The sequence below is a fragment of the Agelaius tricolor genome, unplaced genomic scaffold (assembly GCF_023055355.1).
Source record: "Agelaius tricolor isolate 1412-34295 unplaced genomic scaffold, bAgeTri1.0.p SCAF_19, whole genome shotgun sequence".
NCBI lineage: Eukaryota > Metazoa > Chordata > Aves > Passeriformes > Icteridae > Agelaius > Agelaius tricolor.
Genome location: NW_027269279.1, coordinates 2,676,909 through 2,704,656, shown reverse-complemented (window position 1 = coordinate 2,704,656; position 27,748 = coordinate 2,676,909). Strand labels below are relative to the sequence as shown.

General features: G+C 45.4%; 2 protein-coding genes across 8 annotated transcripts; both read right to left on the bottom strand.

Moving 5' to 3' along the window:
- Positions 1-549: 549 nt before the first annotated feature.
- On the bottom strand, positions 550-22,464 carry FLCN (folliculin). 6 transcript variants are annotated; one of them, XR_011681788.1, is made up of 14 exons: positions 12,165-12,292; positions 10,833-11,111; positions 9,535-9,681; positions 8,699-8,920; positions 7,926-8,086; positions 7,121-7,212; positions 6,215-6,405; positions 5,517-5,630; positions 5,001-5,124; positions 4,620-4,751; positions 3,248-3,353; positions 2,299-2,502; positions 697-756; positions 550-578 (listed from the first exon to the last, which is right to left on the bottom strand). XR_011681788.1 is itself a non-coding variant. In XM_071443857.1 (12 exons), the coding sequence occupies exons 2-12, from the start codon at positions 11,079-11,081 to the stop codon at positions 2,301-2,303; spliced, it is 1,740 nt and encodes a 579-aa protein (XP_071299958.1). In that variant the 5' UTR covers positions 11,082-11,111; positions 22,405-22,464; the 3' UTR covers positions 1,070-2,300. The 6 variants fall into 6 exon arrangements, 5 of the variants coding, with proteins under 5 accessions (XP_071299958.1, XP_071299959.1, XP_071299955.1 ...); XM_071443857.1 differs by lacking the exons at positions 550-578; positions 697-756; positions 12,165-12,292 and adding an exon at positions 22,405-22,464 and having other exon boundaries at positions 1,070-2,502; XM_071443858.1 differs by lacking the exons at positions 550-578; positions 697-756; positions 12,165-12,292 and adding an exon at positions 15,728-15,816 and having other exon boundaries at positions 1,070-2,502.
- Positions 16,636-27,568, bottom strand: COPS3 (COP9 signalosome subunit 3). 2 transcript variants are annotated; one of them, XM_071443860.1, is made up of 12 exons: positions 27,421-27,568; positions 24,525-24,654; positions 23,507-23,619; positions 23,356-23,405; positions 22,405-22,497; positions 21,492-21,671; positions 20,426-20,566; positions 19,242-19,415; positions 18,328-18,414; positions 17,939-18,052; positions 17,283-17,363; positions 16,636-16,974 (listed from the first exon to the last, which is right to left on the bottom strand). In XM_071443860.1, the coding sequence occupies exons 1-12, from the start codon at positions 27,473-27,475 to the stop codon at positions 16,921-16,923; spliced, it is 1,272 nt and encodes a 423-aa protein (XP_071299961.1). In that variant the 5' UTR covers positions 27,476-27,568; the 3' UTR covers positions 16,636-16,920. The 2 variants fall into 2 exon arrangements, with proteins under 2 accessions (XP_071299961.1, XP_071299962.1); XM_071443861.1 differs by lacking the exon at positions 27,421-27,568 and adding an exon at positions 27,221-27,361.
- Positions 27,569-27,748: the final 180 nt, after the last annotated feature.

Sequence of the window (27,748 nt, the reverse complement as noted above, 5' to 3'; positions counted from 1 at the left end):
CTTTGTGGCCTCCTCCGGACTCGCTGCAGTAGCTCCACGCCCTTGTGATGTTGTGAAGCCCAGAGCTGGAGGCAGCTCTGCAGGTGGAGTCTCATGAGGGTGGAATAGAGGGGGACCATCAGCTGCTGGAGCCTGCCTGGCAGAGGGGACAGGGGTGGCAGAACTGGTACCAGAAGGGTTTGTCTGTAACTGCAGGCAGCAGTGACCCAGCACTGGCTCCATCACACGGCAGCTGCAGCGCTCACCGCTCCCACCTCGCTCCCAGCTACACGCAGTTCAGCCAGGCAGAAATCACAGTGGAATAAAGAATTATCCTGCCTCGATCAGTTTGTCTCCGAGGCGTATCGTTTGGAGGGAAGGAGGGTGCTGAAAGATGTCTGCAGACATGATTTTTTTGTTAATTAAGTTGTGCACATTCCAGCCCTCACTGACGGCAAAGGGAGCACCCGCGGCCTCACCTGCGAGCTGCAGGAACCTGCCCAGGCAATCGTTTGGTAATCCCACGTACAGATGTGTTCTGGCAGGCAAGCACAGCTGGGTGTAGCTTCACTGACTTGGCAGCTCTTCCCCCTTCTTTCCTGTGGGCATTTTTATAAGTTTTAGTGGTTTCCTTGCCCTGGCTCAAAACCGAGTCTGCTTGTCCATGAGAGCCCATCAGGTCAGGATGGAAAGGGATCAACGTCCTGCACAACTCACCAGGAGCAAGGGAGAAGCAGCAGCCTCGGGCTCGACCTTGTGACCAACCCTTTTGCTGTTCTGGAAGGAAGCACTAGGTTAGCTTTGATGCTGCATTTCTTGGGAGAGCTGTTTTTTTAAAAGACAAATCCAGTTGGGCAATCAAGAAGGTCTCAATGTCAAATGATGTCTCACCTGCTCTGTTACACAGCTCTGGACTGGACCAGAATAATTTTAAAATAAAGATTACTAGGTCAGTCTACAAGAAACTAATACAAAAATAAGAGGAAAAGATCAGTATTAAATTCTCTACATTAGATCTAGGCTAAGGATGTAGGAATTTTGTGGATCAGCTGCTGCTTTCCCCCACCACAATACAAACACACACTGAAAATAAACACAAAACCAGGCTTTGTTCATTTTACAAAAATAGCTCTTATGAGATTTAATGCCTGTCTCCATTTTACAGATGTTCCAGACAAAAATCAACCTCCATATTTTATATATAAGAACAGAACTTGTGACAAGCTGGAACATCCTCTCTGAGCTTGAATGAGTGTAGAAGGTCACCTGGATAAAACCTGCCTTTAGCTTGTTCAAAACATCTGTGGTAATGTCAAGTGTTCCCAATAATGATCCAGAAAAACAAAAAGAAAAGACATAAACCCCAGACTTCACAACAGAAACAGAGATTCCTTACAGAACAGCTAAGGAATATCTGGTTAGGTAATTAAAAAATGCACCAATGTTTTCAGGAACTATTAAGCAAAAATGGCTACTATAGAGTTATATAAGGGAGCACCTACAGGTTGAATCTCTTCTGCTTTATTAGGAAGCTAAAAAAGACAGAAGAGAACCTTATCCTGGCAAGGTTATCTTCATTACCTGGAAGTTCTGCAACCACAGGCAAAACAAGGCAAGTGTTTTCCCCTCTGAGAGGCAAGCAGGCTGCATTTTGAGACTTCTTATTTTACAATTCGCCCTCCCAGACAAGATTTCCAAAGCAAATGCTAAAACCGTCTCAAGTTAAGATTATAAATAAATAAAGAGGAGTGACAGGACTCCCATGGGATATCCTGACTTATGCTACAGCAGAAAATAGTCTCTTAAATCTGAGCACAAAGTGGTTTGAAATAATTTACATGTGATCCATACCCTGTGACGTGCCTCTTATTTTTGGTTCTTGTTCTCTCAGGCATTGAGGAGATTTATGTGGGATTTCAGTGAGATTAACCATATGCACTCCCAGGAGTTCTGGATGTTGTCACAGGCCTGCCAAGCAACCTAAAGGTGAGGCCTGCTGCCACACCATGATGCTTAATGAGGACAGGATGAGATTTTAATTAATTTAGCTGATTCTTTGAGCGTTGCTGTGTTTTAGTCTTGAGTGTGCACGTCTAGATTGAGAGCTGAGTTCCTGGGGAGACAGCAGCACTGTGGATTAGCACTTATTAGTCCAGTCTCACAGCAAGTAGAAAAGACTCAAGTCACTCTTCAAGTTGGTTTGAGGACCAGGAGAATAGTGATGAAGCCTCACTATCCACCTAAAGCACAAGCTGCAGGCTCAGCAGAGGTAACCAGGGGTCCCTGCCCTTCTCTGAAGGCAGCAGGGGAGTTGGGCACCTTTAATTCCGGCACTCTGAGGACGTCGGGCTGCGAACTGTTGACATCAGGTGGGACTTGTAGGTCTTGCTCAGGCCGGTCATCCAGAACTTGAGAAGTTTGACATTGTCCTCCTCTGCAGCTCCCAGAATGCTCAGCAGTTTTTGGGTATCCTCCTTGGGTCTGCTGTCCACTTTAGTGAACTTAAAGAGGACTTTCACTTTACTGCAGGAACAAGAGATTCCTGTCATTATCAAATGGACTCACACGCCATCAAACAGGGAACAAAGAGGAGCTGGAGCTTCTCCTGGCACCTACTGCAACTAAATGTTAATAAAAGCTTCAAACCAGTGTTTCATTGAAACTATTCTCATGCTTTGATAGAGAAGGGTGATTATTTAAGGAGATGACTCATTTTCAGTAATAACGGGCATATTTCTAGTTTGGTTTTTTCATTCTAGCAGAAAGCAGAACAATTAATTGTGACAACTGGGAGACACATCCAGTGCCCTTCTGCCTTCAGGTAAATTCACAAAGTCATGATGTTGATGACTTATTCACATGACTGACTGGTCTTCCTTTACAGCTACCTGCACCTCTGAAATGCAGAGCCTGAAGGCAGAACCCGGGCATGTGTTTGGGTGTCAGCTGTGCTGGGCCATGGCCACACTGACAGGCACAGAGGGATCTGCAGGTTTAATCCTCCTAACCTGGGTGAGGCAGGCAGGTGTTGTCATGCAGGTAACCTACAGATGTGTGAACTGAAGCATAAAGGTTAAGAACTGCTGAAAGCCAAAAAGAGAGTGAGGACTAGAGTAGGAAATTCTTAACTCCTGACTTAATTTGTTCCTGTAAATCCAACTGAACTGCAGCAGAATTCACCTGACTGAAGTGTGTCCTGCACTCTGCTGTTGCTGCTCCAGGAGCAGCGCCAAAGCTGCTCCTCTGAAAGCAAGGGAGCTGTACTTACTTCATCCACTCCTCCTTCAGGCAAACAAGGCACTGATCCACAACATCCACAGAGAGGTTCTGGTTGGTCAGGGCAGCTTCGATCTTGTTCAAGATTGTTGGGCCAACTGCAGGATCAGAAAAAGGGGGAAGGGTGAGAAAGAGGACACACAAGCTAAAGGTTACTGCTTACACCTTTATGACTAATAATTGTTAACTACATCCCCCAGTGGCCTGCTGGGATTTCATTTCCATGGAAGAGCAGCTAAAGGTCATCTTATTAGAAAAACATCTGAGCTAAGAAGCAACATGGAGTTTAGTGAAGGACCCTGGGACATCCAAACAGGTTCAGGGGTCTTTGTTTTTTCTTCAGACCCACTTTTAAACTCCTGCTTAGCTTTGGTTGTGCCTTTATCAAAAGATCATTAAAAACACAAGGTTATGAAAAGACCTTCATGCTCCTTTGTATGATATACAAACATACATATAAAAATATAAACCCTCAACTTATACTTGATTTAATGTTCTTGTTAAGGGCAGTTCCAGGATGCCCAGTGAAAAAATAAACCAGCAACTAACCCAAGGCATTCCTGGACCACTTTTTGGAAGTTCCTAGGAGACTTTTTTCCCAGCAGTCCATGGCCTAGTAAGTTTGATGCTGTGGTGGGGAAAAGACCTTGCAGTGACTATTTTTGTGCAGAAGCTTCTGGACATGCCACTGACTGGATGGAAAATAAACTGGTGTATTTATACATGTGGGATCAACAACAGGAAGAGCACTGTGCAGGGAGCAGCAAGTCTCTGCTTTGCATCTCTGTCTTCAGGGACCAAGAGGAAGGATGAGCCATGTGCTGTGTCTTTTGAGACACTCAGTGAGGCAAATTCATCTAAATTAAGACTTCCCAGAAAAGACAAGACAGACTGATGGACCTGACTCAAATCACCTCTAGGTGCAAGTGTTCCACTGCTGGAAGGAAGTAGGTAAAATTAAATAGAAAAGTCTGGGTATTTCTCTATCAGTGATATTTGACTACCAAGTGGAACACGGAAAATCAGTGATGTCATGGTCCTTACAAGTTAGTCTTACTCAAAATAAACACACAAGTATTTCAGGATTGAAAGTGTTCACTGTGGGTTACAGAATGTCCCTACAATTTTTCTTATACCTATGTTACAGAATCTATTTCTCATTTATGAAAATTAACAGGCAAAATGCTGATCTGGTAGAGCAAATCTTTTATAACTGAACAATCTGTGGTGAACCTCACCTCAAGCAGCTGAACCCCAGCTGAATACTGACCTGGCTTCTACCCAAACCTCCTTCAGGGCCAGTTAAAGATCAAGATGCTCTTTTAATCTCAGTGACAGAGGCTCTTTCTGCTTCCACCACCCACCTCGATCTGCTGCCACGGGGCTCCCACTGGTGACAAGGAACTCGTACTTGTTGAGGGACTGCTCATCATCAAACAGGGTTGGGTAGAGGCTGGAGCGGGTGGCAGCACGGACTTCCACAAGGACTGCAAACTCTGCAGCAACAAGAGCCCAAAAGAGCATGAGCTGTGCTAGCCCAGATTCTAAAACACAGCTACAGACCCTGCTTGGCCTAGAGAAGGTGTCACATCTTTCAGTCACTGAGCAGGCAAAGACATGGGGAAACCAAAACGAAGTGGTTCAGGCTTTATTTCATGCAGCCAATACTTATTAAAAAAAAAAAAAAAAAGTAGTGTTCTTTAACATGACTAGGGAGAGGAGAGGGTTCTGCAAGAGGCTCTTACCAGATGCCAGGATGTGGGGAGGGATGTGGACGTGTGGGCTCAGGCCCAGGAAGTTGCAGCGATAGGCCTCCTCGTACTGCTCGCTGTAGGGGATGATGCGCACACACCCGATGGGCAGCATCGTCTGCAGGGGGAACCAGCCAAGAGAAACTCTGGAATTCAACAACCAACTACAATTCCCTCCCTGACCCCCAGGGCTAAACCTGGAGATCAGCTTCCAGGCTAAGACATGGAGCACTGCTTAGGCAGATGCTCCTCATCTGGGCAATCAAAGCAACCCATTCAGCTTGAGAGCCCCTGCAGTTGCTGAGGACAAGCAAGATATCCAGAGGTTGAGGGGATTCTGTTTTGTGCATGTTTTTTGGGTTTTTTTTTGGTTGCTGTTTTTTCAAAACCACATAATTTAGAACACACTCTACACAAGATCACATGTTGGGGCAGATCATTATAAAGGCTGGAGTACTAAAGAAATACATTTAAAATATGCAGCCAAGAAATAAAGGAAAAGGTTTCTACCCGTAGGACATCAAAGGCAGACTGGACAAGATCCATATCCTGAGCTTTCCAGATGACCTGGTTCCCCATCAGAACATGCCAAGCCAGCATTCGGAATGCTGATGCCCCAAGAACCTGGGGAAAAAAAAAACCCAAACCATTCTGCACTGGTTATAAACATGAGTGATATGTCAAGTTTGCCCTGTTAAAAACATGAGTGACAGGTAGGAAAATGGCTAGACCTGAACAGCAGGAACGGACATGGAAATTTAGCACATGAGCCTTGGACACACGAACCTTCCCCCTCAGCCAGGTCACAGGAAGCACAGGAGAAAAGCAAGAACCATACAGAGTAATTTTTTCTATTTGTAAATTATTTTTCCCTCTGAAACACTTTTTTAAAAAGCAAATATTACTTGGCTTTGCAGGAGCTGCAGAACCTCTGTATTAAATTACTGTCACCGCCCTTGGGAAGAAGAAAAGTGCAGAGTTTGAGAGAAATCATCTGACCCCACCCCACATGACTGATGATCACCAGAGGCCCACGTGAGGAAGGGAGCGTGCCCAGAGATGCAATTCACATCATGTTCCTGGCTGGGCAGGCACTGTGCTGAACCACAGCACCAGGGAATGTGCAGATTGCAGGAAATAAACGTATCTTTTAAAAAAATAAACGTTATCAGGAGAAAAGAGCTTGTGAACTCTGCAGCCTTTGTTACCTGTCTCATGTGCCTGAGAGAGCGGAACACAGACAACCTTCTGTGAGCCACGTTCCAGCTGTTGCAATCTGGCACCAGAGAGGTTTCAGGGGAGCTTTTGGACAGTTCCTGCCCTTCCACAACATCTGGCTGGGAAGAAGGCTTCTCTTCTTCCTCAGAACCGTCCCAGCCTTCTGACTCTTCTTTCAGATCTAAAAAAAAAACAAACCAGAGGGGGAGATTGGTCATAAAAATTGCTGCTCTCTAGGAATGGAAAGTGGAAAGTGCTCACATGCTGCAGCCATGTGATTTTGGGTGTATGTGGGAAGAGAGAGCTCAGAACACAGTAACTGAAAGTACTGGCAGCAGCACAGACACACTTAAGTGTTAATTCAGATAAAAAATAACTATTCAAGGGTCAAGAAGGAATTTTCATTCCCTACAGAACTGAAAGTCACATTTTTTGATCAGCTATGTTCTCTATTCTTGTTTTAAAGGTTATGGACAAAGCTTTTCTAGATTCTAGTCTACATGGTTAATAAAATAGTTCAACACAGGGAAAAAAACCCAAATAAACTATGATCCTTTACTTTTAGAAAGTTTGTAGAAAAAGAAGCAAGAAATCCATATGTTGTGACTGCACATCCTTCTGGCTGAAGATTCACTGGGAGGGCCAGCCCAGCCACAGAGAACAATAATCTTGATGATGCAACTCTGCTGCTCAAGTGACAAACACCACATGCAGAGAGCCTTTGAGGTGCCTGGATTTCACATTCCTGTCAGAGCCATCTCCAGATGGGAGAGACTACCAGGAAGGTGAAGCTGATGAGCAATGGCTGTGCTTAAGATGCTGATCAAAGGACTCAGTGTTTCATCATTCAAATCATTCTCAGAAGGTTTTTGCAGCTCTGGAAACCTCTGTCTCACCTGCAAGTTTTTCCATCTGAACGAGGGTGTCTTCTGTGGGTGCTCCCTCCAGAAGCTTCTCGGTAAGCCGGCTACCACAAGCCTTCAGCAGCCTGGAGACATTGAAAGGAAGAGAAGCAGAGTCATGCAGCTTGCCAGGTGCAACAATCCAGTAAGAAACTTGATATCATGATGTCAAACAAAACATCCAAGCACTGACCACTTTGTGCTACCTTTCAGCTCATCCCTGTGCTTTCCTCAGTGTGGGACTATCGGCCCGTCTTACAATCCCTGCCACACAAAGTCACCCAGACCCCAGCATTCTGAATTTCTTTGTGCAGCATGCTTATCTCCCACCCAAATCACATGCCAGTGTTGCAACCCTCCCTGTGGCATCTTTCCAGGGAAGTTTATTGAGCCAGGCAGGCACTGGAGCAACTGGACTCTCTCAGAGCCCCACGGCTGCATCTCCCACGCTGCTGATCCAGCACAGGGGCACTGCCAGGTGAACCTCCATGGTCTGTGACCTGTGAATTCCAGCTGCAACACACTGGGGGCAGGAGCATCTTTTATTCCTTTCTTCCACTGCAAAACCTTTCCATCTGCATAGCCATGGCTTCCATTAGTATTACCTCACAGCAAAATGACACTTTTTTGTCCTAAAGACATCAGTGTTGGCGCCTTCCAATTCAGATGCTACTTAGCAAAGTCTGGGTATTACCTCAAAAAAAAAAAACCACCCAAACACTCAAATCCCATTCCCACTGTTTCAGGCAGTATCCTCCTGAGGAGGGAGCTGCCCAGGCTGAGCCCAGCAGTGCATTACCAAGCGAAGGAGGTGTGCAGGCAGGCCCAGAGGTTCTCGTCGTTGGTCAGCGAGGTCAGGGAGCGCGCGGCGTTGCCGTTGCGCTGGTGCAGGAAGGGGGTGAAGGCCGTGTTCATGCGCTGGGCACGCTGGGGGCACCCAAACTGCTCTGCTTCAAACACCTGCACACACAGCAGGAACAGCTCACACACTCAAAGAGGTTCAGTGTTTGCAAAACTCAGGCAAAAAAACCCCCCAGAAATACCAAGTGAAAAGGGTGTGTCACACACGCTCGTCCAGTCATGGGCAAACAGAGAGAAAGAAGGGACACCTTATTCTTAGATGGACTGAAACTATCATTAAGTAACACTTGTGCTCCAAAATCATTGTCCTTCCCAGATTTACTTAATTACATTTGTAACAAAGCTGCTGTCTACAAGGCCTGTGAAAAGCACTGAGTGTTTCAAATTCCTGTTCCTTCTCTCCTACATCCCCAGACACTGAATCCTGGAATGGTTTGGGTTGGGAAGATCAACTTGTTCCAACCCCCCTGCCACAGGCACCTGCCACCTTCCATGAGATCAGGATGCTCCAAGCCCTGTCCAACCTGGCCATGAACACTTCCAGGGATGGGGATAAACATCCCTGGAGCCTTGTGTCAATCTTCATGACCACCCTGAGCCTTGTGTCAATCTTCATGACCACTCTGTCAAGAGCTGAATCAGCTTTTTTATTCAGCTGTCAATCAGGGATCATGATGCTGCACTGACACTGAGTCACAGGGACTGACCCACCTTCAGTGCTTTGCCCTGGAGCTCATCAATGATGCCTCTGATTTTTCCCAGCAAGAAAGGCCAGGAGTTGATGAGGTAAATCCGGTCCATCATGATGGTGATGATGCTGTACCAGCGCTGGAAACCTCGGGCCAGGCTGTCTTTGATAAAGAAGGTGTGGCTGAACACAAAACCATGCTGCTCATCTCCAAAAAAAATAGGGCCTTCACGTCCTGGGCAGACCTGAAGGGAAGGAACACACACCGAAGTTATTAAACACATCACAGAGTAACCAACTAAACAGCTCCCTGCACTTTGACACCCACTTGGTGAATAAATGAAGCCTTTTTACAATACTATCCCAAAAGTGTGGTCAAAGCCTTCCAGAGATATTCTACAAACACTCCAAATCCTTCAATTTAACTGTATTTTAAGAATTCAGCCTCATTCAACTACAATACTGAGTATCCAGAAGGACTTTTGCTGATTCTGACACACAAATGTTCATTAATCTGTGAAGTTTTTCCTTCGTGTCTATTAGAGGATGAATATTAATGGTCTATAAAGGGTACTCAACACCACATTCAGAGGTCTTTACAAAAACCAAGTTATCTTACAATGACAAATAATAAGCACAAGGAAAAAAGCAAGGAGGGCCTATTTTTAGCCTCACAAGGTGAGAAGGAACTCTTGAGGTCATCAAAGATCAAGCCAAAAAATACCACCAATCCTGCAATAAACAGACTTCTGTGTCTTTCCCCCTGGCTCCCTCCATGTTTCAGTCTGCACAGAGCAGGCAGGAGCAGCAATGGAACATCTTGGGTTTGAAGCATTTCCCTGTGCCCCGAGGCAGGTACCTCACAGCTGAGGCTGCGCACGCAGGCCTGGCGCACGATGCTGAACAGCTGGGGGTGGTTGGGGTGCTGGTGGCTGACGTACTTGATGGAGGTCTCCTTGTCGTGGCTGACATACCCTGGGTGTCCTCCTGCAAGAGAGCGGCAGCCCTGAAGGCAGAAAAGCAAATCCAGCCATAAATGAGCGTGCAGGTACCTCGGGTTTCCAAAGAGCTCTGACTGTTCCCTCCAAAACACTGCAAAATGTCATTTACACACACAGACAGGAACACAAAGACTCAGAAGACAAGGAAGGTGAGTCAGGGTCAGGATTTGAACTCAGCTCCTCACACAAAACTCTGATATACTTTCTCTGATCTTATGCTCATTTTCCACTATTTAATTCCACTGTGAACTTGGTGCTGGTAAAGTTCAGTTACAGCAGCTGTGAAACCAACTGGCCAAGCAAAACTGGCCACAACTGAAGGGAAAGTAAATAACAGATATATCAGAGGAAGTACTGATAGAAAACAAGAATGAGAATCATAGAATTGTTTGGGTTGGAAGGGACCTTAAAGATCACCTCATTCCACCCCCGGCCATGGGCAGTGACAACTTCCACTATCCCAGGTGGCTCCAAGCCCCATCCAACCTGGCCTTGGACACTTCCAGGGATGGGGCAGCCACAGCTTCTCTGCGCCAGGGCCTCACCAAGCTGACAGGGAACAATTTCTTTAGTATATCTAACCTAAATTTCCTCTCTTTCAGTTTCAACACACTACCCCTTGTCCAATCACTGCAGTTCCAATGAACAGTCCCCCTCTGGATTCCCTGCAGGCCCCTTCAGACACTGGAAGGTTGCTGTACAGTCTTCTCTTCTCCAGGCTGAACAGCCCTGAATGACTAAGAATATGTATGTTTCCTATTGTTTTAATTGTGTTTGCATTTTTTTTGCTTCCTAACCAATACTGCTCTTAAAATTACTATTAATAAACTATCTGACCTAATCTAACAAAGCAAACGCTCTTCAAGGATGAGGAAAGCATTTCAAAGACAAGAGAATCACAGATCACAGAGTTCAAAGAGACCTCAGGGTCCTGTCAAGGTGTATGTGTTCAACACCTCCTTCATCCTCTTGTCATGGATCATTAGGATTAGAGTTAGGGCTAGCTTGCAGTTTATGGGGACTTGGAGACCTTCTGGCACTGACACATACAAAACCAGTGCTGTTCACATTTTTATTTGTCTCTAAACAAGTCAATTTACATCAGAGAATCCCAGAGCCCTTTAGCCAAGCCAAGGACACCGATTTCCCCACTTGCCTCACACATGTCAGATTTCTTTGGCCCTGGGCTGCTGGAGTCGGCGCTGGCGCCTTCGGCCGGGCTGTGCGAGCGGATCCTGCTGCTCATCTGAATCCCCCCTTCCTCCTCCTCGGCCTGCTCGTTCTGCCCGGAGATGTCCCCGCTGCCAGCGCCCTGCGGGAGCGGCGAGTGCAGCACCTCGGTGCAGAACAGGGTGCGAGGGCCGTGCAGCTCACAGAAATGGCACAGGGCCACGATGGCGTTCATAGTGAGGGCTCAGCGCAGCCGCCAGGCCTCCTGCAGCAGGGACAGAGACACGGTCAGCACAGGGACACCACGGGATCTCACTGCTGCCACTGCTGCTCTGCATCACACCACGAGCAGCTGGACTTAAGCTCAGCCTGAGACTGAGACCATCGAGTCCAACCTGTGACCAATCCCCACCCTGTCACCCAGACCAGAGCACTCCATGTCCAGTCTTTCCTTGAACACCTCCAGGGATGGTGACTGCAACACCTCCCTGGGAATTCCACCGATCCAGGACCAACCTTCTGTTTGCTGATGGGATGGCCTTGAACAACCCAGCCTGCCATGCCCAGATGCTGGACACTGATCCAGGACACCTCAGGCCCCACGGGGGGAATGGGGCTGGACCAATCCCTCATGCCCAGATACCTCCAGTATCACAGGAACAGGTTCAGGGAATCTCAGAATGGTTTGGGTTGGAAGCAACCTTGAAAATCATCCAATACAACCCCCTGCCACTGACAGGTACACCTTCCACCAGACCAGGTTGCTTCAAGCCGCATCCAGCCTGGAGCTGGACACTTCCAGGGATCCAGGGGCAGCCACAGCGTCTCTGGACAACCTGTGCTAGGGCCCCACCACTCTCACAGGCCAAATTTCTTCCCAACATCCTATCTAACCCTGCTGTCAATTTGAAGCTGTTCCACCCTCTCCTGTCACTCCAGACCCCTGTATATATCCTTTCCCATCTTTCCTGTAAGTTCTGTTTAAGTACTAGAAGGGCACAATTAGGTCACCCTGAAGCCTTCTCCTTTCTAGATGAACAATCCCAATTATTCCAGCCTTTCCTCAAAGGACAGGTTCTCTTCCCCCCTGATCAGCTTGGTGGCCTCCTCTGGATCAAGGCTGAGCTCGCACAGAGCAGCCCTCCGTGCCCGGAGTCTCAGGCCGGAACGGGCCGGCCCTGCTGAGCGCCCACGGACCCGAACGCCTCAGGCCGTGCCGGACCCGGGCCGGCCTGTCCCGCCGGGTCCAGTGTCCGGTTCCCCGTGCCCCGTCACCCCCGGCCCGGCCCCGGTTCCCGTGCCCGGAGCCCCCGCTCACCGCGGCTCCCCCGGCCCGTCCCGTGTCCGCGGGCGCCTGACACCGACTGACCCACAGGCCGTACCACCCCCACCGCCAGCTGGGGGGGGACAGGCATAGACAGCTCCCCGCCCGCGCGCCCGCCGCCGCTGCGGAGAAGCGAGAAGATGGAGAACAACGTAAAAAAGAGAGAGAAAAGAAACCCGTTCGTACCGCGGGACTGAGCTGGCCGTCCCGCCGCTCTCCCGGGGAGCCACCACCCCCCGGCTGCCGCAGTGGCTCGGCCCAGGGCCGCCCTGTCCACAGGGGCCGGGCGGAGCCATTACCTCAAAGGAGGTGGGGTGTGAGGAGGTCTGGAAGACGCATCCTCCCCTCCCGCGCTACACCTGCCCAGCTGTCACATCGCAGAGCGGAGCAGAGGTCTCCGATCACGGGGGACACGAGAAGGGACGAGCGACAGCCAGCGACCCGCATGTGCCACACGGGGAGCGGGCCGCGCTCCCCCGCGGGGTGGTACGGACCGCGCTGTGGGTCACGTGATCCGCTGGCTCTGGGAGGGGAGCCGGGGTGGCCGCGGGCGGAGCCCCCGAAGGAACCGGGACCGGGACGGGGATCGGGGTCGGGTCCGGGACAGGGACCGGGACGGGGTTGCAGTATGCCGCGTTAACGAGCTTCGCCATCAGCTGCCGCAGAGCCCCTTCCCGGGACTTGCCCTGGCCTCAGGGCGGTGCCGTGTTCCCCGCAGGCTCGGCGCGATTTCTTCATCGGAGACTCAGCACCCACCGTCTGTGTTAATTCCTTAAAGTGCTTAGAATGTAAGATTATGGCAGATGAAGGTTTCGAAATATTGTCGTTTAACGATTTATAAAGCGGCTCCGTGGAAGTGTTTGCGCACGTACAGCCCGGGAAGGGCAGGGGAGCAAACGCCCAAGTTAAACCTGTTCAGGCTCTTCATTTCCATTAAACTACTCCTGTTTCTCTTCAGGGTATCAAGTTTAAGTATTAAAGGATTATTTACCTCCAAGAATCTATGACGGAAAGCTAAACCAAGTTCCTCATGAACTGTTAGGCTTCAAAATAATAAAGTACCAGATTCCTCCCTGCTCCTTGGAGTTGCCCCTTAAAGAGCTTTAAATACCTGAATCTGAACAAAAGTAGTAAGTTTTCAAGTAGATAACAGCATAGATTATTCAACTGAGTAAACTTTAATCCCAAGAAAGAGCAGCTATTGCTGATACCACTACAAGACACACCTCTGGATCCAAGCACAGCCACACATGGACTAATAATTATGTCTCTGATTAAAACAATAGGCAGATGATCAGCAAGATGGATTATTACAGAAACACCGAGCTCAGGGATTCAGACATGAATCCCAGAATGGTTTGGGTTTGAAGGACCTTATGGACCACCCCATTCCCAGCCCCTGCTGTGGGCAGGGACATCTTCACTGGACCAGGTTGCTCAGAGTAAAAGTGTTCCATCCAAAATCCCAAAGCCTATCTCAGACAAGGACCTGCAGCAGCACTTCCCAAGAAAGACACTAAAGCAAGATTGTTTCTACTTGGAGTTGCTCAGCAGAGCTCTGAGAAGCCACCAGCGAGGCCTGAACACCTCTGGAGCAGAGGGCACTGCCACACACAGCAGCCTCCCCAGTCAGCCAAAATCACCTCCTGAAAAGCAACCAGAACAAGAGATCCCCCCAGAAAAACTAAGGAAACCCCAAATACAAAAGACCTACAATCTCATTTAAGACAAACTAAGAAGGACTGGTTTGTTATCTTTATTTTCCAATAGCACATTTAAACAAGTTGTCAGGACTAAGCTCTCCACAGGGAGAACATTTCCTAGGTTATACAGATGGCCTGTGACAACACAAACACGGGGCTGTGGCTGTGGGACACTCAGGGGAGCTGAGGAGGAGGAGGAGGCAGCTGGGGTTACACCATGGAGTGATGGTCACACACTGGGGCTCCTCAGTGGCACAAAACCAGCACTGGGGGCTGGACACAAACAGCTTCAACCATTCCTTCTTAGAAACATTTCAAACTCTCACTGTGACTGGCCTAGAGACCCCTCCTGTGGCTAGGAACTGCAGCTGCACATCTAACACTGCCTTCAGAAGTGCATTTTGTGTCTTTGCTAATTAAAATGCATCAAAATCAAAGTCACATATCAAAGCATGCACTCACTATTCCCTGGGCACATCTTGTGACCGTGCAGCTTGGGAAGGAACAGCCACAGGACCTCTGAGAGCCCAAGCTGGGAGCAGCACAGCACGCAGTGTTCCTAGATTTCAGCAGAAGTCCTTCCCTGCAGTAAATGCAAATTAAAACCAGAAAGCCCGAGTGTTCTCGAAGCCTCTCAGCTGACCACAGCCCAGGCAATTAGTTCCAAGACTTGGCAGGAGCTGCTTCATTAAAAATCTGACTTAATTTCAGTGCTATCTCAAGACGTGCAGATGCCAGGCCATGTGTGTTTATCAAAGTAGGACTTAAAAGCCCTTCCCTGGAGCACTTTTGGTGAATGCTTTATCTACTGATTCTACAGGTGGGACCTGACTTCGAATTTCTAACAGAATTCAGACATTAACAGCACAACTATCCACGCCAGAAAAGGAACCTCAGCAGTTCTCTAAAAGCATTTGCCCTCTTAAAAATCAGATATGTAATGGAATATATCACTTTTAACTATTACACAGCTATTTTTGTCATCCTTTTGATGTGAGCATGGATTTGTTTTATCTACTTTGGGCAAGATAAGAGAAAAATCTAAAGCTATTCACCAGCTGCATAGATTAGTTTGCTTCTATTTCCACAGCTGGAAAACCATCCTGCAGATCTCAGCAGGTAAATCCATGCTCACTAACAGGAACTAGTAAAAATGGACATTCTTGTTTTATTTCTGACTCCATGACAGCATGCTGAATACCTTCTCCCCTGGCAAGGGAGCCACTGGCAAGGAGAGTTGAGCCAGGCACATTTCTGGATGGGTGGGGTTTGGGGTCAGTGTTTGCAGTCCCTTCTGTGAGTGCCACATGTGGCTGTGACAAACACCCTGTTTTGGGCTCGAGCCACAGCATCACTAATTACTCATTAACACTTCCATGGGATCAGAGGGGAAAATGGCCAATGTTCAGCATTAAAATCACTGCAGGATTAATTAGGATAAAAACCTTCAAAATCATAGATCTCTTCTAGTTAACTCACAAGACTTGTGAGTTATGATAAGCCCCAAGATTTTGCTTAAAGATCAGATATAGAAGTTGTCCCAATGGAATTCTCTCAGGCAGGAAGTGATGAGCTGCTCACACTGTGGACCTCCACTGTGTTCAATACTAAACTGCTGTTTTATACTTTTAAAAACATCCTTCACCACCAACCACAACCTGGGACACCTCTGTTCACCACAAAGCAGCACCCTGCTGCCACAGAGGCTCTGCTAAACTTGTGACACCGGTTTTAAGTGAAAATCCCAACACTTCTGTATCAGCACTGGAAGCACAAATGGAATATTTTCAACCACAGGTGACCTCAATACATACAAACTTCACACAGCAAGAGCCAGAAATGCTCAGCTCCCACCTGGAAAAAAGCTGGCAGGGTAGCAGGAGCAAGCAGCTCCTGGTCAGGTGGTTCAGTAGGAAGCAGTGGCTGCTGAGCTTCTCATTTTCTGACTTGATGACAGGTTTATTTCTGCCTGACAGGAAGATGTTTGAACAGTGAGAATCTTCAGATACACAAGAACGACAGAAAATTAAACAACCCGTTGATTTAAGGGGTGAAGCACTTTAAAGAATCCAATAACAAAGTTTAAAATAGTAAATTAAAAACCAGGTACCATTCCAACACATTATATCTGAATAAAATCCTGCATTTTGAGAGCTGTATAGAATTCTATTTATGTTCCATGCAGAAATACTGGTTTCCACCAAAGAAACTATCAGCCTGTTGAATACCTTCATGCCAGTTGCACAGGAACAAACATTTAAATTTCTTTCAGTGTAAACAACTTCCTATCTAGAATCCTCCAGAACACCAACGTTTTCCAAATATCCTTTTGTTTAGGTCTAGTAAGTTCCATCTAAGAGCAAATAATATTAGCAGATATTTTGCAACAGAAACTTAAAATCATAAACAGCTGTCATGTATGTTTTCCATATATGATTCCTACTGTGCAGCAAACTTCCTTACAAGGACATGTTGATAGCCTCATCCTTTTGGGAAGAACAGTTCTTATTTCCTCATTTAACAGACAGCACCAGCTACATTGGGCATATGCAAATTCCCTACATTATGATTTGCTTGAACTCCACCCCTCTGCCCCTACCACACATATGATAAATCTGCACTTTGAGCCAACTTTAAATACAGAATAATGAACCAATAATTATCTTGTCAGTGAACCAACACTAGTTTGTATTCTTCCCTGAATAACACTTTCTTTTGCAGAAGAGAAGGACTGCTACAGAAACACGGCAACATTCAAACCCTTTAAAACAAAAGGTAGATTATTTAATGCATTAACAATGTTAATCTGAAGATAAATAAATCCACAACAGACTTTCAAGTTTCTTTTGAGATTTCCTTTTTCTTTGCAGAGAATATTTCTGATATTATACAGTACTGAGAGGGTGTTCTTTTATTTTCTTAATGTCCAGGTGAAAAGCAAAGCTCAGTTCTCTCTGCTCTCTTTGTGGAACTCCTCAATGCCCTGCTCCAGGCGTGATTCTTTCATAAGCTTTTACTTGAAAGCGGAGTGGTGAGCAACATTAATTTCAAGAATAACTGGATGGTTTGGTCCCTGAGTCATCTTCTTGAGAGCCCATACTCTGAAAGGGAGAGAGTTAGTTCTGTTCAGAAACAGGTCTGCAGGCTTGACAATGACAGTTCTTTCAAGTGAACAGGCAGGAAAATAAAGTGCCTATGAAATAACATGCACTTAATTTTCTGGTTGAAATCACTGCAGGATTAATTAGGGAAAAGCACCTTCAAAATTAATAAATTATCTTTACGATGTGTCATGATGTTTATGCACATATTATTAATAATGTGTAATGACAACACTGTAAATGCTGACACTCAGTACAACACACTCACTGCACTGAATGAATCTCTTACAAGACATTAAATCCATTACCTTCTGCACAAACTGAGGGTTCACAGTGATCTCTTGATCCATGGCTTTCAGTCGTTCATCAAGCTCTATACATTTCAGCATCTTAAAAATATTTATGAAATTGATTACTGTGTCTAGCTTGTACCTGATCTTCAATAAATTTCATAGCTGTGCCATGTAGAACTAATAACTTTTGCCACCACTAAAGTTCCACATCAAAATGTTCTCATCCCTCACCTCCCGAAGAAAAGTGTCAGACCATTTTTTATTCCCTTCTTTGATCCATGTCCCCCTAACACCCCTTTTTAAGGCCATTGATAGAGAGTCCCCCGAGGCTCAATCACCTTTACCTACAGGCAGGTTATTGAGAGCCAATGGAAGCGACCCTTAAAGTTTAAAACTCTAAAAACAATCTTTCCAATCCATTCAAGGATCTCCCCATCACCAACAGCAAGCAGCCAGTCTCCTGAAACAGCTCAAGCTGTGCAGGACAAAACAGGGAACACACTGACAGAAAGTATTAATCTAAAACCGATGAAAATACTGTGAAATACTCAAATAGTGATTTACAGTCCTCACTCTCTATATCTAAGTTACTACACTGGCTTCTGCCAGCAGCTCTCTGATTACATACTAAGGTTCTTTGGTAAGAATTCGAAAAGCAGTAAAAGATTTACCTCCTGATCAATGTTATGAAGCATAGCTGGATTGTTATATTTTTCAGGATTATCATGGAAACAGACCATACCATCTTTCTGATTAATACTTGCAAAGATTTCACCATCTTCTATCTGAAATGACAGAGGGTTTAATGGAAGTTATCACAAAGAACAGAATTTCAGGTAACTCTTTGCGGAATTGTTTTTAACTTGGTTGTTTTTATTTCCCACAGCTTCCCAAATCCACGATTCATGCCTTATCTGACATGGAGAACAGCTTTTTAGATTTTTTGAGAACAGTCTCAACACCACAGCAAACTGCCAGCATTTCCTCCACCCTGCTCAGGATGTGTGCTGCCAACCCAAACACTAATTTTGGGATGGCTTACCCAAGTCAGAGGCCTTACCATGTGGAGGACGTATTTTTCTGCTTCTTGGGGCCCCGACAGCTGCACTCGACTTGCCATGTCTTGTAATGACAATGTTAAAAACGTCTGAAATGTACAAAGTTTTCAAGTGTTAAAACTGGATGTTAAGGATTTTATTGTTGAAGCTTCATGGCCTATGTAACCTGGCTGTGGAAGTCTGATGGGAAGGAACAAGTGGAACACACAATTACTGAAGGGCTCGTGAGAGTGAGTCAGTTCTTTCTCCAGACATTAATTTGTTATACTGAGCACGTATGGAGTCATTACTGATTCCTGCAATCTCATTCTACACCAGACAGTCCTGACCATGTCCAACCTCTTTCTCTCACCTTTTTACACAAAAAAGGTGACTCTCCACCCCTTGAATTTCCTTCAAGAGATGCATATATAAAGGTCCTTATGAGATTTTTTTTTTACTGCAGCAAATATCATTTGAGCTTGCAAAAAAACTGCTTTCCCCAATCACCTTTCAGGATTAATCTGATCTCTCAGCTGAAGGAGCAAATCACTTCAGTGCTTCTGGTTTTCCTTTTATTTCAGACATTTCCAAATCTGTCCAATTCACTCACTCCTTTCTAATGAAGTGGCCTGTAAAGTTCAGTTTTCCTATTTTTTGAATAGGGATGAAGGTCACTGGGTTGCAGCGCTCACTTTTTTGATTATCTACGAAAACCTCACGGGCAAAGCCCCCTGACAAACAGATTGAATCACCTTTTAAATAATGCATAAGCAGCCAACTGATTTGTTTTCCTATACAGGACATTCTCCTTTGTTTCAGACACAAATCTCAGTTTAAGTAATTTCTCTGCCACATTACTATGTTATCATTTAGCTCTAAATTGAATATATTTCAGAAATACACTCTCAGAAGAAAACTGCTCAGTTTCTCTTACCTTGGTTAGCCTCTGAATATTCTTTTTGTAGAGAGATGACAAGCATTGCTTAACCAGCCCCATATTGTTATCTCTTGTGAAAGTTTCACTGTGTTTGTTCACCAGATTTCGAAGCTCCGAGGGTTTATTGGTTGAATAAACTTGTGCTAATTCATGGTAAGCATTGCTAAGAGGCTGCAATTAGAAAAATGAGAACCCTCCTTGAAGAACACAGTGTTCACCCAGCCTCACAAAACCTATTCAGTGCTCCAACATTAGAAGCCATGCAGGCATTGAAGTAAATTGAAGTAGCTTGGGCATTTCTCATAAAAAACCAGTGTGCCCATACGTGGCTTTACAGCAGTGACAGACCCCATAACTAAAATCTGTATTACTGCAGTGTAACATTTAATAAGCATCATTCCAGGACCTTTGTGTGACAGTTTTACTTACAGCAGTGTGAAAAAAACTCTCTCAACTGATCAGCTGAGTTTGAGGTAAGTATTGCCCGTTCTGTCCTCTGAGACATCCATCCCTGACCACATCGGGTCACAGCATCGACAGCAGAGACTCAGAGGGTGAAACCAGTTCACTAAACTACCTTAAAATCTTTTCAGTTTGTTTATTAATCTCTGAAGTTAGAAGAATTTTGGAACTCTCTAGAATCTTGGTTACAAATCAACAAACTGTTTAGAAGTGTGTTACTTAGGATCAGAACTCTCTCAGTAGCAGTTTTGTCCCCCACCCTACACCCCCTAATCTGAATGCTTACAGACTCCAAACTCGCAGTTTTTTCAGAAGCTTTTACTCTTTAAAAAGCTGGTTTGGGAGTAAACTGTTTAGCAATTTGTGCTTCAATCAGATGAAGTTACAGGTCAAATCTTTTCCTAATGACACTGGAGCTTGAAAGCCAATTGAAATCTGAGTATTTTTTAAATTTTAACATAAAAAGCTATAAAGAGATGTTCAGTATCAGTGAAAGGAATATTGATTAGTACTATTCAACCCTGAAGTTTTGTCAGATTTTAAAAACATGTATCACTGACATCACACAATCACAGGATGATTGTATGGTTTGGGTTGGAAGGAATCTTCAAGTTAATTTCACTCCAAACCCCTGCCATGGACAGGGACACCTTCCACTGTTACACATTTACAAATTCAGATTTATTAATCTATTATTTAGATGCATTTGCAATACTTACCTTAATGAATCTACCAACTATCTGGGAAGTGTATTTTGGTAACTGCTGAACTTTACCAAGTAGTATCAAAGAAACTAGGATATACTTTTTATATGATTCCAACATAATATGACTGACTGCCATGGCTGGAGTAGTTATTGCCTAAGCAAGAAAGAAAGAAATGGAACAGAAATTTAGTCTGCTTACTGGTAGATCCTGGTAGTTACTGCATGAACAAAAAACTCAATTTTAAGCTGTATGTAGAAAAGATACAGTGACATATAAAATTCTCCTTGAGCGCTGAAGCTTAACTAACTTCTGTCAAAATTAATTATCCAGACATATGCAAAAGAAAGGAAATTTTATACAAGCTACTCAAAACATATCACATTCCAGTGGTGCCTGTCTTAAAATAGACCTGCTCAGATAGAATCAAAACTTCCTTCCTTGGAATGTATCTAAAGTTGCACCAGAAATCATCTGTAGCTACCTGTGAACCTGGATTTACACAGACCCTCAAAGAGGTTTTATAAAGCTGTTACATTATCAGAGGTCTGCAGAATAGGGAAAAGGGATTTTAGTTCATTATGATACTGGAACTACTCAAGAGCTGACCCTCATTAAATGCTGCACCAATTTGTTTTGCACATTTCACAGCGTTTCTCTCATAGCCAAGATTTTCCCAATTTTACTATTTTTGTTTCCTTCCCAGATAAAGCAAAACCAGCAAAATATTATAACAGCATTGAAGAAGTCTAACTCCTCTCATAAGAGTAGCAAAGGCCTTAGCAAAACCACTGGACTATTTTTTAAGGACACACAACTGTGTGTCAGCCCATGACCTGTTTCTGTGCTGCACTTTCAAGCAGGCAGCTGAAAAATATTTATAGTGAGATAAATTTAGCATCACTCTTTGAGGTGCACAGCTTTATGGTGCAATAAGGCTGTGAGAGACTTTTTTAAAGGAAAACAGCTCCAAGGACAGTCTGCTTGGGCCAGTTCAAAGGTGCTATGTTTTCTCAGCACTGTTACCCATCTACTTTTGCCTTTCCAGACATCACACTTCAGACTTATCATTTCAAGTTACCTGTTCATAAAAGTAGAGTGCTCTTTCAAAGTTCTTTAGCCCAGTGTATATCATCCCACCATAGTAGTAGTAACATAAAAAGTGCTTCGCATCATATGCCCCATTCTCTTTACAAATATCCATCATGTCCACATCTAGATACGGGAGGGCAGGTTTAAAGCATTTTGCTAACAAACAGAGCTACAAGAAAATAAATCAAGTTTTCATAAATTAGCCATTTCCATTCAAGTTTCCATGAGAAGGAATTGAAACTAAATTAGTTAGTACTACTGCATAAATATCACTCTCCCATGAGTTAAGAAACAGGGTATGTCAGTAGTGGAGTAACACAAGTTGAAAATCTTTAACACAGATTATGAACTGTTATGAAATTATCTGACTCCTAAAGAAATTAAACTCTGACAAAGCTGTTTGAAACTCCAGGACTGCCAGACTACTGTGCTGGCAGCACTAAATGTTGCTCTGAACATTCCTGTCCAACCCTGAATCCCAGGAGGCAAGAATGAGACAGAAATACAAATCCAGGCCAAAGACACTTAGACAAACATGACTTTTGTCTTGAGCAGCCTTGAGCAGACAGTAGCTGGATATTACACTGATACCCCCCAAGATAAGTTCAGTGTGACTTTCAGCCCACAGAGAAGGGATGCCAAAGGAATTTCTGAAGTCATCAGCAAAATCAAAGATCTGAGGACATGCACTGAACATTTAAAATTATTAATTAATATGTATATCAGATATGGATTTTGTTTCAGTAGATCATATTATTTAATGCTGGAAAAAAAACAAACCAAACAAAAATTCAGTTGAAAATCCATTCTTACACTACAATATGCGAACATGCATTTCCTTGAAATTTTATAGGTATTTTATAAGCTTTTATTCTCACAAAAAGCCCTTCTGATGCCCTTACCTGGCAGAGATCTGCGTGTATTGAGGTCAGCTGGTTTGTGTTCATCTGCATCTTGTCTATGGCTTGTCTGAGAATGCTAATTCCTCGCAGGGGCTGTCAGAAATTACATCTCTTTCAGATAATTTCTCATAGATGGCAGCACATTGGATCTTATGTTGACACTTACAAATGAAAAATAACACTAATTGACAGGTTCCATTAAGTAATAGTTAACTTGAGGTTCCTTTTTTGTAGGATTTCGCAGTCTCTTGGAAAATAAAATTAACCTTGGCTATACAATTTCTCTGGATAAAGTCCTCAATTCTGCTCCACAAAGCCAATCTCACCAAGAAAACAGTAATCTGTATCAATAAAAAACCCTCCTTGATTCCATGACTCCATCCAAACTCCCAACAAATACTAAAGACAAGGTTCTCATTTCACTCCACTTAGAAGCAGAGATCAGATCTGGTCTGTCTCAGGCTAGACTTCACCAAAGTGGCCTGGAAAAGTCAGGATTTTAGCAACAAAATCACTGGTCAAGTATTTCTTAATCAAGTTTCCTGCATGTTTTAAGGCATTTCATTAAGAACATTATGTAACACCAGTGAGAATAACACTGAAACTAAAATCACTGACTCACCAGGGCTAATAACCCTTGCAGCTCCCTCCTCTACCCATGCATTGTCTGAAGAACATTCTTGGTACTACAGATCTCCTATTTTGTGAGGGAGAACATGTTTATAGGTGACTTTTCTCCCCACAAAATTATCTTCCTTGGGTTTTCCTTAGAGAAATCTTAGAATTTTGAGTCTGGTTTATTACCTTTCAGTAAACTTACTAACTAAAGAGCTGCACAGAAATACTTGATGTGAAGTTAGTGGCAAATCTTTATGGAGTAAGAGGCTGGTAACACCCTCTTGAAGCCTTGGGTATGGAGTAACTTATTTGTACTAGATGAAACTTGCTCACCTGTTTTCTCTCCACAAGGGCATTTGTTAACTGGTGGCACAGGCCAGCAACTAAACACAGTAAAAAACAAACAAGAAAAACACCTCAGTGAAAAATCAGTATTGCCAAACTATCCAAAAATATATCAAGTCTGGAATTAGGCTTAACTTACAAGTGTCTGTTGCATATCTAATGTGTTCTCCATTGCAAGTGCTAATAAAAAGCTGCACCTGTGAGAATAACGTTTCGAAGTCAGGGATGCTGGGCATAGAAAACTTCACAAACCTGAAACAAAGAAACAAAAGGTTTTTCATTTATTGCTTGGAGGTTCATAAAAAGATTCATTTTCATTGCTAAGTCTCTGCATGTAGGTGCTTGCAAACAAATCCAAAGTGCTTATGAGACAGGGCATAGGATTTCCCCAGTATCTGCACAATAACATCTGAAAACACCTTTTTATGCACAACATAATTCTCAGTTTAGTGCAAACCACAATGGCAAAGATCATTTTCAGTATTATCAGTATTTTGTTTTGAAAGAGTAGCAGAACAAGTGCTAGAATTCTGATCTTTCCCTTAAAAGAGAATTTTACAATAGCAGTGAAACCTGCAGATAGTTCACCTAAAGTCAGTTCAAACAGCCAGTTTGAACTTCAGGACTAAATATCTTTACCTTAATTCAGCACCCCCAAAAGCAATTCAATTTTATCTTAAACTGCAGACAGCAGCAAGAGCCTCAGTGCTGTCTTAAGACAAACAGCCAAGACCCATGATAAAAGCCTGTTTTTTACTGGAATAAAACATCTCGCTCCATGCTTACAGCTCAGTGAAAATATGCCCTGAAATAAAGTTTGCAAAGCTCATTCTATATATTTTTGCTGAACACATATGGAAAAACACCTGTCATGGAATCCCAGAATGGCTTGGGTTGGAAGGGACCTCAAAGCCCATCCAGCTCCAATCCAGGCCATGGGCAGGGACACAATCCCAGGGTGCTCCAAGCCCTGTCCAAGCTGCCCTTGGACACTCTCAGGGATGGGGCAGCCACAGCTTCTCCAAGAACTTGTGCCAGTGCCAGGACAAAAGGCTTTGCCTGTCTGACAGTTCAGCTCATTGCCTGAAGTTTAGCATTTAATTTAAAAAGCATTTAATAATAATGCTTTTTAGCATTAAAAAGCAAGCAACACTTACAAGACAGCAAGAACACCTAGTGAGTGTTCCTGTACATCCAGGGCACCGAGCACTGTATCCAGATGGGAAAGATTTTTTGCTAGCAGCTCTCCACTTTTATTGATCAGTTCACAAAGCTGGGTCATTTGCCCTGAAAAATAAAAAGCATTGTTGTCAAAGCCTAATTAGAGAACATTCACCCATTCCCACACCTCTTTATAATCTGCTTCCTCATGTAACAGCAGGAAATAATAGATTCACCCCAAGTTTTAATTTTCTTTAATAAAACAGGCATTAATTTTCTACCCACCACATTTTTTTTAATATAAAACAAACACCAGAGCTTGTTCCTTGCTGGTCCTCAAGCACTACCCAACTTTCAGGTCTGCTCATAAGCATTTTTTTGAAGTAGACATTAAAGTTACAATTAAGTACCTACAACAAAAATATTTAAAAACCTGTCCTTAAATTTACTTTGTAAAATTAAAACTACAATGTTATATGAAAAGTGACTACTTTGAATGAGGAAGGCATGGCAAGCCCCAAAACCTTTACAAAGAAAGCAGATTCATTCCCATGAACTGCTTTCAAACTCTTCCTCCCTGGCAATTAACTGAATGAATTAAAACTATGTCCTTCTGAAGCAGAGTATTGTTTCAAAGCAGAGCATTGTTTCAATTTTCAATCCTTGCAGATTAGAGAGAAAAAACAGACGTTCTCTCACCCTTAACAAAAGTCTCCATAAAATGAGGAATAGTGCCTCCATTCAGAGAGATTTACACTACCCTCAGCTCTCTGGCCTTTTCCTTTGAGAGAGGAAAAGCAGGGAAATTCTAGCAATGAAATGTTAGTTTTGGAGTGCCAGAGGGATCAAAAATTCCAAATGGGGGACCAGAGCCCAGAAACGCCTCCTAAACCATTCTCCTCCCTATGGAATTTTGAAAAGGCATAAGCATGGGAAGGAATGGGGCTTGTAAATCTGTCTGTGCTTTGGTCATGGTGCTCAGGCACTGCAAAACCCTAATTCTGGTGTCCTCCCTGTTCCAGAAATCCAGCCCTTCTACAGTTCTATCACTTAGCATTCCCTTAAAACCCCAACACAAAACAAACCCCAAACAGACTCTGAGCAAACTGTTCTAGTGGAAGGTGCCCCTGTCCATGGCAAGGGTTGAAAAGAAATGGCCTTTAAGGTTTCTTCCAAGCCAAACCATTCTGGGATTCTGTGATCTATCCCTCTACCAACACGTACACTGAACAATTTACAGTCCAAGCAGAAATTCCAGCACCAGGCCCAACTAAATGTCCCTTCCTGTCACCTCCCAGGTGGCCAAATGACAGTCAGGAAGTACACACATTGCTCTGAGTGCTCTCATCAGGCTGCTGGCTCTGGATTGACTTTCACAGAATCCCAGAATGGTTTGGGTTGGAAGGAACTTCAAAGATCATCTCATCCCAAACCTCAGCCATGGGCAGGGACACTCCCACTGTCCCAGGTGGCTCCAAGCCCCGTCCAGCCTGGCCTTGGACACTTCCAGGGATCCAGGGGCAGCCACAGCTTCTCTGGGAATTCTGTGCCAGGGCCTGCCCACCCTCACAGGGAAGGATTCTTTCCTAATATCCAATCTAAACCTATTCTCTCATTACTATGAAGCCATTCCCCCTTTCCTGTCCCTCTAGTCCCTTATAAATAATCTCTCCTCATCTTTCCTGTAGCTCCCTCCAGATCCTGGAAGGTCACAGTTAGGCCACCTCAGAGCCTCCTCTTTTTTCCAGGCTGAACAATCCAGATTCTCACAGCCTCTCCTCAAAGCTCCATCCCTCCAACGATCTGGGTGGCCTCATCTGGACTTGCTCCAACAAATCCATGTCCTTACTGTGCTGGGGACTTTCTCACAGAGAGCATCTCCCTGGCTCATCCCTAATGGGAGAACTTCCACAAGGCAAACCAGAGCCTTCTGCATCCCCAAAACTCTGTGACAGAAACTTCTCCAGATCAACTACAGAACAAAGATCCATCTTCCATCGGGTTTGTACCCACGCCCTGCAGATATAAATTGTCTCTAAAGTAGAAACACTTTGTATTTATTAAGTGGAACCAGAGTAAGAGAAAGTTGGAGCTCAACCCAAGAACTACAAGAGATAAAACCTGGGGCCATGGTGGGAAACATCAATTTTTGATCAGATCTGGGAGAAAACATCCCAGGCAGAGACGAGTCAGAACACATTTCACAGAGCATCAACAGAGAGGGAAAGTTCAAGAACCAGGAAACGCTGCGCCCACACACAGTAAAATTAGGAATTTGGCAGTGAAAGGGAGGAATTCTAAGCGTGATTATTAAAACCCTCTGTGGACACGTGGGTACAGTCTCAGATCTGTCACACAGTTCCGTGGTGGGGCGGGACTCTCTGGCCACGCTCTGCTTTGCAAACGCAGAGCACAGACACTGGGACAATTCAGAAATTTATTTTAAACCGCACTCATCACAACCTGCCCGTTCCTTAGGGAGGTGACAGGCTGGGCCGCACAATCCCATTTAAAGTCCTAGCGATAGTCGCTCCTCCCCCTATTTTAAAGGCTCGGATTTTGGCAGGATCGCCGGTGCGGGCTCCGCTACCGAAACCACCCCTGGGAGACCCACGGAGCTCCGTGAGAGCCCCGCCGGTCCCCCGTGCCCTGTCACACCTCCGGGAACCCTTCGGGGCTGCCTCGAACTGACCCCGGCCCGGGCCCCGCCGCGCTAGGGGTGCAGCGCCCCGGACCCGCGCCTGAGGGAGCGCCGTGCGAGCGGCCAGGCCCCGGCCCGCCGCCCCGCCACCCGCGCGGTTTGACGAGCTCCTTCGGTCTTCGCCGTCCTCCCTCGGCCCCGCGGGCCCGCCCCGTCCTCCCGGTGGCCCCGGCGGGCCCCGTCCCCCTCACCCTGGGCCGAGAGCTGCCGGACGCTGTTGACGAACTGCTCCAGGGCCGACGCCATCTTGGCGGCTCGCGCCGCGGCCGCGCGCGCCGGAGGGGCGGGGCGGGGGGAGCGGCGCGCGCCGGGAGCCGCCGCCCGCCGCCCGCCAATCAGGGGCCGCCGCGGGGGCCGCGCGACGCCCGCCGCCCGCGCGCCGCTTCCGCCACCTCTCGCGAGAAGCGCGGTCGCTATGGCAACCGCCGAGCCCGCGTCAGGCGCGCGGGAGGGGCCGTGACTCAGCAGCGCCGGAGGGGGGGCGGTGGTGACGTCACGGCGCGTCAGCACTCCGCGACA